Consider the following 13,070-nt stretch of genomic DNA (forward strand, 5'->3'; position numbering starts at 1 on the left):
CCTTTCTGTAAGCAAATGCCATGTTTTAAATGAAGTAATAGCAAACCTCTCCAGGCAATGGAGTTCATCTTAGCCATCAGAAATATGTGCTTCTCTCTCCCTCACTCTGCAAAAAGAGTAATTATGGCTTTATGCAGAACAACACACAGCTCTCAGTGAGTTTGTTGCACTCTGATTCACTTCTGGAGAGACAGCTAAAACAAATGAATTGAAAAATGCTGGTGGGGAAAGTCAGTCTGGACCAGAGATGTGCTCATTGCTTATTGATACAGCTCATTTAAGCAGATAAAATTCTCAAATCCACACTGCATTACTATCAGGCTGCACCAATTGGCCTTGGTCCAAAAATGTGTCCTTTTATCAGATGTGTCACTCTTTTGGGAGGCTGCCATCACTAGATTGGGTGACTGAATGTTAAAGTAATTTCTCCAGGGGGAAGAGGTTGATCCCAAAGGTTTTCTAGTTCCAAGGGGGAGGTAATTTTTCACCACCAGCTGGAGCCTGATGTCAGACATGCCCTTGCTTCATTTATTCTTCTCAGAGGTTGAAACTCCGTTTGTCCTTCCTGATTCCAGTTTTGTTTCATATTTGGGCACATAGCAGCTACTACACAGTGAACTGTTAGAGCAGGAGAGCCCATGAGACGTGGGAAAATAATTTAGGGGAAGCAGTTTGACAGCAGGATGCAGTAGTTTCTATTGTCCCATTAAAACAGAGATAGCTGGGAAGCTTAAGTTTGTATCCATTATGTAAACATATGTATTTTAGTCTGATGTGCCAAAAAGATGCAAATTCAAAAAGAATCCAAAACAAACCAAAACCCCCAAACTTATGCCACCAAAACCTCAAGCAAACCAACACAACAAATATTTGCCTTTTTTCTCCACCATGCCTACTTTCTTAGCAGGGATATGAGACTGAAGCCCTGTACACCTGGAAGAATGATAATCTGTACTAAAAGATCAAATGCCCTGGACTCCCTCTGAGTCTGGCATATATTTTCCATTTGCTGTTTGGTCTGAGAACAAAAAGGAAGCTGCAATGATTGATTCATCTTATGAAAACATCTTGACACATTTTTATTCTTTTCTATGTGTTTTCTCCACTACAATAAGTAGAGAGAGAGGGAAATCACCAGTTCCCATGAAGAATTTAAAGTTTAATTCTTCAAACAAAAGAGCAGCTTGGTCTTGCCCACTAACAGCTTGAGCTTGCACTGACTTTATTTGGATCATGCCTAAATTAAGGGCAGAACACAAGCAGGTACCTGCAACAGAGATCAGTCACAGCAGCATTTCCTGCATCTCCTGTAATATTCTTCATCTTTTACCAAGATGCCTCTGCAGCACTCTAAGTCAGGCTTTCAAACAAAATTTATCAAATCCACAGCACATTGTGCTAAAGCTGGACCAAGGCCAGACACACTAAAAACTTTCTCACCTCTCTTCTTCATAAATATGAAGCAGTCAGGAGACCATGAACTGCTGCTTCCAGAGGTATTTACAATACCAGCAGTATTTCTCACTCAAAGCACTTCAACTATTATCACAGATACTTTTATTGCTACATTTTCAATCTGTATTGGGAATTTCTCTTTATATGTGCATTCAAGAAATCCGAATGAAGCTGTGGTATGAATTTACAGAATATACAGAGTCCTGAGAGCAATTTATCTCTTTCAAAGTGAGTAAGGCAATCTGAATGAAAGCCATTTTCACTTTGAATGGCTGCACAAGGGACCAATCCACTTTAAAGGTTAGCTCAGATAATGTCTTTATCTGTGAGGCTGATTCTCTGACACTGCAAGAAAGCCAAAAATCAAAGAAAATCCATCCTTTGACAATGCATTGTCACGTATTTCTGATGTTGTCCTAGCAATGACCATTAAAAATTAAGCAAGCGATTGTATTAGTTTAATTTCAATTTCTGCTTTTTGGCAAGATGCACAGTTCTTAAGAATTATGAGAAGTTTCCTTCCTCTTTCCTTCTTGCCTCACTTCCCCAGAAAAAAGTGAAAAGAGAATTTGCATGACAAATCTGAGTGAGACAAGGAAACAAATAGGCACTGGATATGCCAAATTCAAATGGCCTTTTGTCTCAGCATCATCACACCCCCCACAGCAGCCACTGTGCTGCTCCTGCCCACACAAAGTACCCCGCTGGAAGGACACCAACTTTTAGAGGTAGGTAAGAGAGGTGACTAAAACACTGTTCGAGAAATAGAGTCTGAGTTTTGAGCAAACGTATATTTTTGTTATCACTTGAGTGGAAAAAGCTCTGGAGGATGTTTGGAAGAGGTCTGAGACAATAGAGCCTCACTGAGCTTTGGCCTTGGGGCACACTGCTAAGTAACTCTAATTAATAACAGAGATGAACATATTCCTGGAGAAAAGACATTGAGGGAGGGGCAGAAAATGTGCAAAGGTAACTGCACAGGGGGAAAAAATGCAGTAAACATGAAAGAATCTCAGGATTTGTAACTGAGATGCCAACTGTTGCTATTCACAAAGATTCCTGACACTAACATTTCTGTTTAATTCACTAATTCTTGTATGACAAACACCAGCCAATTCACAGTACAAGGTGTGTAGTTTGACTTCAACATGAAAGCAGCTCCTTTTACAATCAAGAACCAGCATAGCAGGTAAATGGTTAATGCTGAACAACATACATATGATACTTCAACAATTCCCTCGCAAAAATTAGGATATTATTCATTATTATGGAGCCCTGTAATTCTAAAGTAAATCATGCCAAGATACTATCTTGCAGGTCTCTAGATCAGATATCATTGCTCAGAAAAAAAAAAAAAGCAAGCTTTCATGCACTTACCTTATCCTCCAGCCGGATCAGTCTGGCTCCTATACTGTAGTATCCTTTGTCTACCCCTTTTTCTAAAGAAAGAAGAATAAAAATGGGACATTCATTAGGTGGAGAATAAATTCAAACTATGAATTATATCTATGGTATTTAAAGCAAGAAAACAGCAAAAAAAAAAAGCTGGTAATAGTAGGGTAGCATAAAATACATGAACATAACAAGAAAGAATGGAACAGAAGTGAAAGAGAGTGGCTGGAGAGAAAGGAATTAGTTTTTCAGACTGACAAGATTAAGTTAGTCTAAAGGGCAACTTGGACCTTGGTAGAGGTAGTAAGTGGGCATGAAGGGCTGTAGATGGAGTCCGGAGTAACATTGTCTTGCTGTTTAATTATCTCAGTGATCTGCATGTATTTAGATGGAATGGGCAGGGTACCTGGGCATGCCTCCAGTTTTGAGTATCACTGGCCTGAGCAAGGTAAACTTGCTATACATAAAGAAATCAGAATAGTTTTCAACTGAGTTTGCAGGTCTAGGAGGCAGCACTAACCAGGGGTTCAAGGGCTGGAATGGCAGAGATTGATCCATCTGTGTATAAATCCATCCATCCATCCATCCATCCATCCATCCATCCATCCATCCATCCACCCACCCACCCACCCATCCATCCATCCATCCATCCATCCATCCATCCATCCATCCATCCCATCCATCCCATCCATCCCATCCATGTCCTCTCTCCAAAGGAGCGACACTGGGAAAAGCTCTTGCATCCTCATTTTCCCTCCTACTCTTTATGAGGCCTGGTTAGTACAGCCCAGTTACACATTCCACTGCAAATAGTGGGATTGGGAGCCAAGGGTGAAAACGGTGGGAAATGGGGTCGATCTATTTTGTTCACGGGACCTATTGCTAAGGAATGCCATAGTTTGAGGGTGTTATTGCACAGGGAGTGAAGCACAAACCCACACATACTCTGAGCTGGGAGATGACATTCACAAGTTAAAAGCCACACCCTGATACTGAAATAACTTACAAGCTGATGCCAATGGAAGTTGGATGTTTTTCTCAACTAAAGTACATTTCCGATGCCTGGAGTAATTACTCCTGGATTTTTTCATGCACTGCTGCATTTTCATGAGTGATTAAGGTCTGGTTTTTAAAGCTATCTAAGTCAATTTTGCCCAGGGCATGAGCAAGGCTGAGATATGAATTTACAGTGTCAGAATTCACAGTGAGTGCCTGTGCGTGCTCATCATGTTCCTGGATTTCTCAGGGAGTCGTACTTGCTTTACCATTTGTATATGCTAATGGGATATGTTTAGTGATCTGTTTGCAGCAAAGTTCACCTCAAGGCAACTTGTGCTACATGCACCACGACCCCAGAGGAAGACTAGCAAAAGCAATACTGACAAGAGCACTTTGTGCTTTCCCTCTCCTCCACACACCGCCCAGAACCTTTAAAAGGTTCTGCACCCTTGGCAGCTTTCTGTAGGCTTAGAAAAGAGAAGTGTTGCCCCAGAGATCCTGCAAGAGCAAATAAAGTCAGGAAAGAAAATGTGGGACAGACAGTAAATGGCACAGCTTGGCTCATACATGCGGATTATTCATTGTTCAAAATCTCAGAAACTTCTTAAAAAGTGGCTGAGGCTCAAATTTATCTTTGTATTCATCTCTTCCTAAAATGAAATAGTTTGCTCAGCTGTCTACTTCCTAGTTGGTAAATCTGTAGACACATCTGTCAAAATATATATCAGAAAAGAAGTATAACTTTAAGGATTTCTAAATTGAGATGTGGTTTGAACAGCAGTGGGCAGGTAGTGTTTTTGCTTAGGTCTAATCCCAAAATATGCCCCAAACTTGAAGAAGTATTTCAAAAACCTTTAATAAAATAATAATTTCCTCACCAGCTCTAATTCCATCCTTCAGATAATCACCAAGACATCCCATCCCAAGTTAATAGTGTTTCCTATTTAGTTATTCCTGAAAGCTTGTGGAACAGAAAAGAAAATAGGGAGCAGATAAGCATTAAGAAGGTGTATTGTGGCATGTGGCACTGCTCTAAGATATGGAAAATCAGAAGTGGAAGGGACGATGCAGATGGAGGGTGCTGTGTCTCATGTAGTCCTTTGCTGGGTTACAGGCCGTGTAAAGTCACAAAATGCTGTGGTCTTCCCCAATTCCTTATCAGCCTCCATGGGGAGCAGCATCCAGCCCTAATTTACAAGCATTTCCTTCTAATACAGACCATCTTTAAAAGCAAACGTGGTGTGTGCACAATCCACCAAACATTGGGGTAAGGAAGGGGGCACAAGTTCAGATAAAGTGGATCCAGTATGGGTGATTTCTATCTCATGTTTATGTTTCTCTCTCGATAGACAGATCATTTTAGACTTCCTAAATCACTAGATTGTTTGTTTTTGCAGAGTTGAAAAGATTTCATGGCCAGCTATAAATCTGAAATGCCTATGTTTCTCTAGTCTTTGCTTAGTAATCCAAAATAACTTCCTTTTAATACTGAGTTTTTACTCTTTTGTTGGGCTGCACTAAAATGGGGATCAGCTAAGCAGTCCTGTAACACTTACATGAAAGGCACAGAGACAAAGGATACATGGCATTACCATGATGAAAGGAAGCACAATTACTTATAACTGGTTGAAAATAAATATGGAATATATATGGAAAATTTTAACTCAGAAACAAAAAAAAAAAAATGAAAACATCTTGTATCACATGGTTGGTATGATACAAACTCATTATTTTATATACTGAGATTGGAATCAGAGAAAACACTAATAAATAAGCAATAGGCACTCTAATTTAGGAGACTGAATAGTTGTTAATATATATCTATAGTAATAAAATATATTTATTAATATGGACATTTCTTCCCTGGAAGTCTTTGCCTTCCTGAGTATACATATTATTCTGCTTTCAATTCTATATTAATTTCCTAATATTTTCACAAAGCAGGCCCATCTCTTTTGCTAGTGAAGAACAAGATGTGCCTCTTGTAAAAATAAAAACCAAACCAAGCCAACAACAAAACAAAACAAAACAAAACAAAACAAAACAAAAAACCCAACAAAAAAAACCCCAAACACTTTTAGGTTGGCTTCACACCATTTCAGGAGATGATAACTCTTTCTCCAGGTGGATGATATAAATAACATATACTGATATGAGCAGGGGGAAGAAAGCAAATCAAATGAGGAATGGCACAATAATCTTATTTTCTCACACAGTTAGTGTGCTCCATCTCATCAGAATATACCAAACTTTAAAGAGCATTTTTTTTTTTCCTTTGGTTAGGGAAAAGTATTTATGAGGACCTTTAGGACAGTGAATGAATAGCAGAGAGATGGTCTGAAAATGGTAAAAGCTGGAAATGACTCTGCTTTATAGAGCAAGAGTCCTTCCTTGATTTTTTACACAGTTAGAGGGGCGCTAATTCAAAAATATTCAAATTTATCTGAAAGCCATCAGTCTCTTTCAAGCAGAAAATGAGGAATTTTACCAGATATTCCAGATTGCTGAAGAAATCTCAGAACCTTTGGAAATGGTCTCTGAGAAAGCAGAACAGCCCAGAAGACACTACTGCCTTCTTTTGGCTAACTCGTTGCAAATGCAGCCTTCTGGACCTGTGTTTGCTTCAGTTCTGCCAAAGCTCCATGTAGGGACAATTGTGATGAGCTTATGGCAAGATCTGGATTCTTGGGTTTGTAAATTGTGTATGCTGCTGAAAAAGAAGGTCAGGATTGCCTTTTTGCACCCATAAACCAGCAAATAACAAAGTTCCCTCAGTCATGGTGACTTTTAGTTGGGAGTCTCTTTTCTTGTCAGTCAGAGCCCTTTACAGCTGGTTGGCAGAAGAAATTAAAAAAAGGTAAGGCATAGTCCTAGATGAGGCACTTGTGATTTCCTTTGGACAGCCTAAAAAGTAAACTGCCAAAATATTTTCATCTCTAGGAGGGGTGGGATAAATCAGTTCCTGCAGAAATATGGGTATCTCTCATTTCAAATATAAATTGACTTTAAAAAGATAAAATTTAAGCTGAGCATATTTATTAGGCTTTAAAAATACAGTGACCAATTTCTTCTTAACAGATGGGAAGGACAAAGTATCAGAAAGTTTAAGTGGTACTTAATGGAGGAAAAAAGCTAACAATGGAACTGTCAAAATTTTGCAAGAAACCCCTTTTCTTCAGGCATTCCCACCCGTGTCATGCAGAACCAAGAGATTCAGATAAATTGCAGATAAACATCAGCTTTTTGTGTACTTTTTTGAAACCAAACACTGGACCTTTTGTTTTACCTTGGCATTATTCTTCACCTTTGCCCCTGAAAACTATAGTAAGCCTCAAAAATTTCATTGAAAAACAGTTAATTCCATCGTGGGTAGTGAAGGTGAAGTATGACACTCTTGCTTTGTATCACTGTATGTGTCTATTTTGTTGCTTCCATAAATTCAATTAATATGCTCTTTGTGTCCACATTAACACCTTCCATTATTAAGGCATATGTTTATTATGACAGGAATCTGTTTCATCTGACAAAATTGTGTCCCCTGGAACACTGGGACAGGCTTCCAATGAAACTCAGAAAGAGTCTTCTGAATATACTCATAAAAGTAGGGTCCAGGTCCTTTGAAAGTTGATTCATTATCTTAGTGTTTTTAAATCCACTCCTGCTTGTAGGAGTTTCAAAGAAAGGGAGGAGATGCCAAGATCAAAACAAGCAAAAAGGGAGAATTCTTCACAGTATGCACATGTGAAGGTGGAATTAGGAGAATTCTTTGTACAAAATATGGCAGATGTAAGTTTAAAGGGATAATTAGGCAAGTTTGTTGATGACAAAACATTTGGACACTAAATACACTTCAACCTTGTCAGGAAGCCTCTGATGTGTAATGGGCTGAAAGCTGACAGGAAGGTTGGAGGCTTTTTTTAAACATTTCCCAAAGCACCTTGCTCTTGGCTCCATCAGAGTCAGGACTGCTCTGACCCAGCATGGCTTCTATTCTCTTCTCATATCCTTATCTTGTTTTAACACAGCTTTTAGTGCTTTTTAATCTCAGAGAAACTAACTTGAAAAATAACAATAAATGCTTCCAGTGAATTCAGATTCTGGGTCTTTTATGACATCATTCACTTTTGAAAGGCTATAGACAGGCTGCAATTATTTTTATATAGTATTATCAAAGTCCGCAACAGGCTTCCAATAAAAAAAAAATGATCCAAGCCCCGTTGAGGTCACTGGAAAGATTCCCTTTCATTTCAACAGGCTTGGAATCAGACCTTAAGTTTCTTTGAATGGGAGTATAATAAAATGGGAAAAAAATAAAAGGAGCTGGAAAGGAAAATTCTTTTCATGTTTTTCTCCTTGGCAGTTTAATTTTCTTTGCATTGTCATTTATTTTTTTGCTTGTCATCAGCACAAAAATAACACAGTCTGAGGGAAACATCCATATTGTTAAAAGTGAGAATTTTAGCAAGGTCTGAAAAAGTATTATATCAAAAATCCTTGTTCAGTATAGAATAAGCCATGCATTCTGAGAGAAACCCTTTTTCTAGAGCAGGATAGTACAAATGTCTACTTTTATCCCAAACAGACAAATAAATACTGCACCCAGTCTTCACTGTTCACCACTTGGAAAACCCTGGGAGTAAAGGTGTGTTGGGTAACACCAGGAGTGTTGCAAAGTAACTCTAGGTTTAGTTCTGCAGACCATTCCACTGGAACCACTTATCTTATTTTTGGATTTGTGGAGGGTTTAGATAAAATAACTGCTAGATAAAATAACTTATGGCTTTTGCAAGCCCTTAACTGAGCTCATCAGCTTCTGCATCCCTAACCACCATTCTACCTTTCCCAGTCAGTTTCTTGATACTTTAGATTCTTTCCAACACTTGTTCAAAGCCACAGGCCCGCCTAAAACTTTCCTGGTGGTTTCCATGACCATTTTGACTCAAGATTTGGTGAGATCAAACTTCCTGAACAACTTCAGGTTCTTGAACCTCTCAGAACATTATTTTACAATGAGCTTCTAATTATTTACCTCCTCTGAGACCAGAAACTGCTTGATAAAAAGTGTGTCTAACACTGGTCTTTTCAAGCACAAATTGCAGTTCCAGTTTGGTAATGCTTACTTGAAATAAAATAATACATTCTTGGAGGTAAAGGAAGTTTTTTCCATAAATTTAGCTTGCACATTGTGGAATGAATTCCCATGCATAAATATTTATAGAAGTATTCAAGCTGACAGATTCTTTTCCTGTGGTCCAAAACCAGCAACAGGGAAAAAGGATTGTACTATCGAGCCTTCTGCAGGAATCAGATGTTGAAAATGTGTTTTGAATGATATTCCTTGTTCTGATAATATTAACCACTGAAAATATGCCAGTTTTTAGAGGCTCTGAAATTACTTTGCCACCCTGACTTGTGCTCCAAGTCACTTGGGAATATGGGACATGAGTTCAGGATAGAAGAAACCTTTTTAAGTAAAGTCAATATATATTGTAAACCCAGCCCAAAAGATTTAGAAAGACTATTCTTGTAGAAGAATTTCCCTCAGGATATTTTCATCTCATCATATTCTAATTCACATTTTAACATTTATTCTTAATTTCCATTTACTCCACTATCACCTGAATGAAATGTATTTACCTTGACACAGGCATTCCAGGGCTTGTTAACAGAATTACATGCATGTATAATTGGCTGAATTATGAATCCACATTACTGTAGCCAAGGGTATTTTCCCAAAGTTATTAAGATAATAATTTTGCATAAAATGCAGTCACCATACCTGGGAGGAAAAGACCTGGCTTTCCCAAGGATTGGTCCAACCTGAGAAGCAAACAGAAAATTACAAGCAGACCAATTACCAAGCAACTTAAGCTCTGTTGCTAAGCACGGGAGCATAATTTACACGAAAATTTAAAGTAGCTCTAAACCCAAACCAAAACAAGCAAAAACATGAGACTAGCATGACTTTCTGCACACAGTCAGCAGTTTAGCTCTTTAAGAATTTTTCCTCCAAAATCAAACCATATTATTATTATTATTATTATTGTTATTTTCGTGACTACTAATATTTCTCAGACTTTCAAGTTGTAACTAAAACATAGTTTTCCTGTGTCCTATGTAATCTAATAACAAAGTCTATACAAACAGAATGATTTCTTAATAACATTTGCAACTATTCCTGGAGCCTCATGCAGGTGGATTTAATATCTATATATGTTGACACAGTAGATTCCATTCAATAGGATTTTTTTTTTTCATTTCATTTAAGGGCTACGGGAGTTCATTCTGGTGTCCCAGTCCACAGCATTAATTTGTAAAGAGAAAAGCACTTTGTGCTGAAACAGAAGAGAATAGTTTTGTGGCAAAATATTTCAGCTGCAAACCCCAAACTTGGAGAAAGCATGTGCATGGAGGAATGCGGGCAGGGAAGAGTTCCAGACAGTGCAGCACAAGCGAAACAGATTTCTCTCAGTTGTGTTGAACTGCAGAGTGGAAACAGAAAGGTAAATCATTACTTGAAAAGTTTTCCTTTTCTAAGAAGAGGACAGAAAAGCTTGGATCACACTATAAACTTCACAGCATGCACCTTCATTTCTTTTAATTCCACTTGGAGAAAAAGGAGAGGAGAATAAAGGGTAATTGTAAACTTGGTGATAAAAAGGGTTAAAAATGGCTCCAAGTTAAATCCTCCAGATATTGTACTCCCTGTTGTGCTTGCAATTTTGGACAATTACTGTTCATTAAGTACACATCTCTCCTAAAGCCAGCTGGCACTGGGGAAATCAGATATTTCATGAGGTAGACAGGGCCTACCGTCTTTGAAGTTCTTTTATGCGAACCATCATGTTGAGGTGTCCTTGGGAGTACTGCTCAATCACGTCACGGACGTCATACGGCTTCCGAGCTTGCTGGGAAAAGAGGCAGGCAGCACATTGAAAGGTGAGTATTGACCAAACTGGATTTCTGTTTCAGACAGGCCTTCATTCTATTTTTTTTTATGAGCCTATTTGCCTACCGTTTTGCAACAGTTGCAATGAATAAAAAAATATGCAGCCGTTTTGGGAGTGAATATTTGTTGTGGAGACAGAGCCAAATGATTCCCATTACTGTCAGAGTCATGTCTTCATGTTACTCCATACTGAGCAAAATATTAGCCCTTCACAGTGGATTTGGAAAACATGAACCCAAGATGGATAATTTATCTGGGACTCCTGTGTGCGGTGTCTCCTTGCTCATTCCAAAGCTATGTGTTAATCGTAATGTCAGGGGACTGAACCCCAGGGATTGGCTCAACTCAGACCACTTGGACCCAGAATCAAATGTCTCTGAAGACCAAAGATGTCTGGTGACAGAAATATTGCTGCTTGAGGAGCAGGGAGGACAGATGCTCTTCATAAGTCAGGAGGCAGCCGCGTGTAGGTTTTGTTTGTGCTCCTCTGTCTTTTGTGAGACCTTTGAGATCAGGAAAAAAAGTGTAATTAAAATAAAAAAGGATAGATAAAAAAATGCAGGAGAGTTAATAAACTGCCACCTGCCCAGCTGTATTCCTATCCTAATGAGAATCCACATGCTTCTGCCAAGCTTTGGTTTCTTGCTGCAACTACTGCAGCCAAATTTTGAAACAAGTCTAGAGAATTTGCAGAAAGTGATGTGGTTATAAAAAGTGTAGCATGGTGAAATTTTAGCAAGTGAAATCAATGTGTGTGTGTATGTATAAATGCAAATCATGGCCTGTAGGAAAGACCAGCATTTTGAGAACCCTTATGGGAAATGTGGGGCAAGATGTCTCCTTTTTGGATCTGACTCAAGAAAGGAAGGCGGTGGGGGAGAGGGGGGAGGGAGAAAAAGCAAAGGTAAACTGCAAATCTAGTAATTGGAAATTACTGAAAACAGCTCATTAGTCATCTTGTTGTCTGTTTGCACTCTGTCACAGCCTCAGCCAGAGTCATTAGCATGCACCACTGCACACATGCATTGAACACCTACAGTATGTGCTGGAGTCATGCTTGGAAGGCAGCCACACAATCCTAGAAATTTCAAATGAAAGCATGGAACTGGAATGGAAACAAATCCTGTGAAATGAATGAAGGAAGCAAGAGCTCTTTGTGACAAAATGCCTTCCCTGCACTCAGAATTTACCTGCACCAATACTTTCAGAATAGTCGTGGCTTTGGAGGTGTGTGTGAGTGCATTTGAGTGCATTTGGGAAGAGACGCTTTGCAGGGGAGGGAGGTTTCAACTTTCAGCTTATCGTTTGGTTTTTGGATGGTTTTTTCTCTCTCCCCCTTCCCCAGCTCCACATTTTGCAGACGCTGACACATCACTATTTCTGGCCAGAAAAGCAGCCTTTTGTCTTCACCCCGAGAAGCAGTGCCAGTATCACTCTTTAGATGGACTAGTGGGGGTGCCTGGAGAGCATTTTGGCTAAATCCCGTGTCCTTTCCTTTGGACACTCTCTATTTAAACACCATGCACGGTGCAGAGCCTGGATGTGCTGGGGAGTCTTCCCCTCCCCTCTCCCCCATGGGCTACTGTGTGCATAATTAATTCTGCTCATTCCCAGTGAAATTTATTTTCCCCCTCAAAAGAAGTCCTCTGTCTGTTACCCCTTTTACCAAACCATCAGCTCAGAATCCTTCAGTTGAAAAGTGCTGGACACTGCAATCTGCCTGAGTCCTCTCTGAAGCTGAGTTAAAATATCCCTCCAGTTTTCACTATTTCCCCCTCCTCTTTTTCCATAAAGCTTTAGATCTGGGCATCTTAAGTCCTGCCAAACTTTGGCACAATCCCCTGTTATGTTTTTATTAGGAAATGCTAGAATGGTACAACTGAAGCCAGGAGGTAATGGGCTTCCAGAGAAGTGTGGTAGATGCAACACTTGAACAACTCCTTTGACTTTCATTCTGTTCATAATCCCAAATCCCGATCATTTGAGCTCAGTATTCCACATTCAGAATGCAAAAATAACATTACCCAGCTTTGAACTTCCAAAATCTAATTAGCATGGGAGTCCTATAAACTGTATTTCATGGCCCCAAGAAAAGAAGAAACAAAAGATTATTCCTTCTTCTGCCTTGTCACTAGCTCATAAAATTCTCTCCATAGATTGATGAAATTCAGTTTTCAGGGTTTGGCATGACTGCTACTGGCTGATAGCTCTAGAATATGATGTCTCTGGTGGTGTGAAGTATCCTAATTTTTAATCTAACTAATTTATAAACTGA

At 39.2% G+C, this 13,070-nt stretch overlaps 1 protein-coding gene across 1 annotated transcript in view; it reads right to left on the bottom strand.

Annotated features, from left to right (window-relative positions):
- Positions 1–13,070, bottom strand: part of LOC134043457 (potassium voltage-gated channel subfamily KQT member 1-like) — a 408,991-nt gene that overhangs the window by 172,326 nt on the left and 223,595 nt on the right. Inside the window, exons 14-16 of the mRNA XM_062491792.1 lie at positions 10,660–10,754; positions 9,626–9,666; positions 2,833–2,894 (exon numbers count right to left, since the gene is read on the bottom strand). Of these exons, the coding sequence (XP_062347776.1) occupies positions 2,833–2,894; positions 9,626–9,666; positions 10,660–10,754 (198 nt within the window). The remainder of the gene's footprint in view (positions 1–2,832; positions 2,895–9,625; positions 9,667–10,659; positions 10,755–13,070) is intronic.

This window comes from Cinclus cinclus, chromosome 4, assembly GCF_963662255.1.
Source record: "Cinclus cinclus chromosome 4, bCinCin1.1, whole genome shotgun sequence".
Classification (NCBI taxonomy): Eukaryota; Metazoa; Chordata; class Aves; order Passeriformes; family Cinclidae; genus Cinclus; species Cinclus cinclus.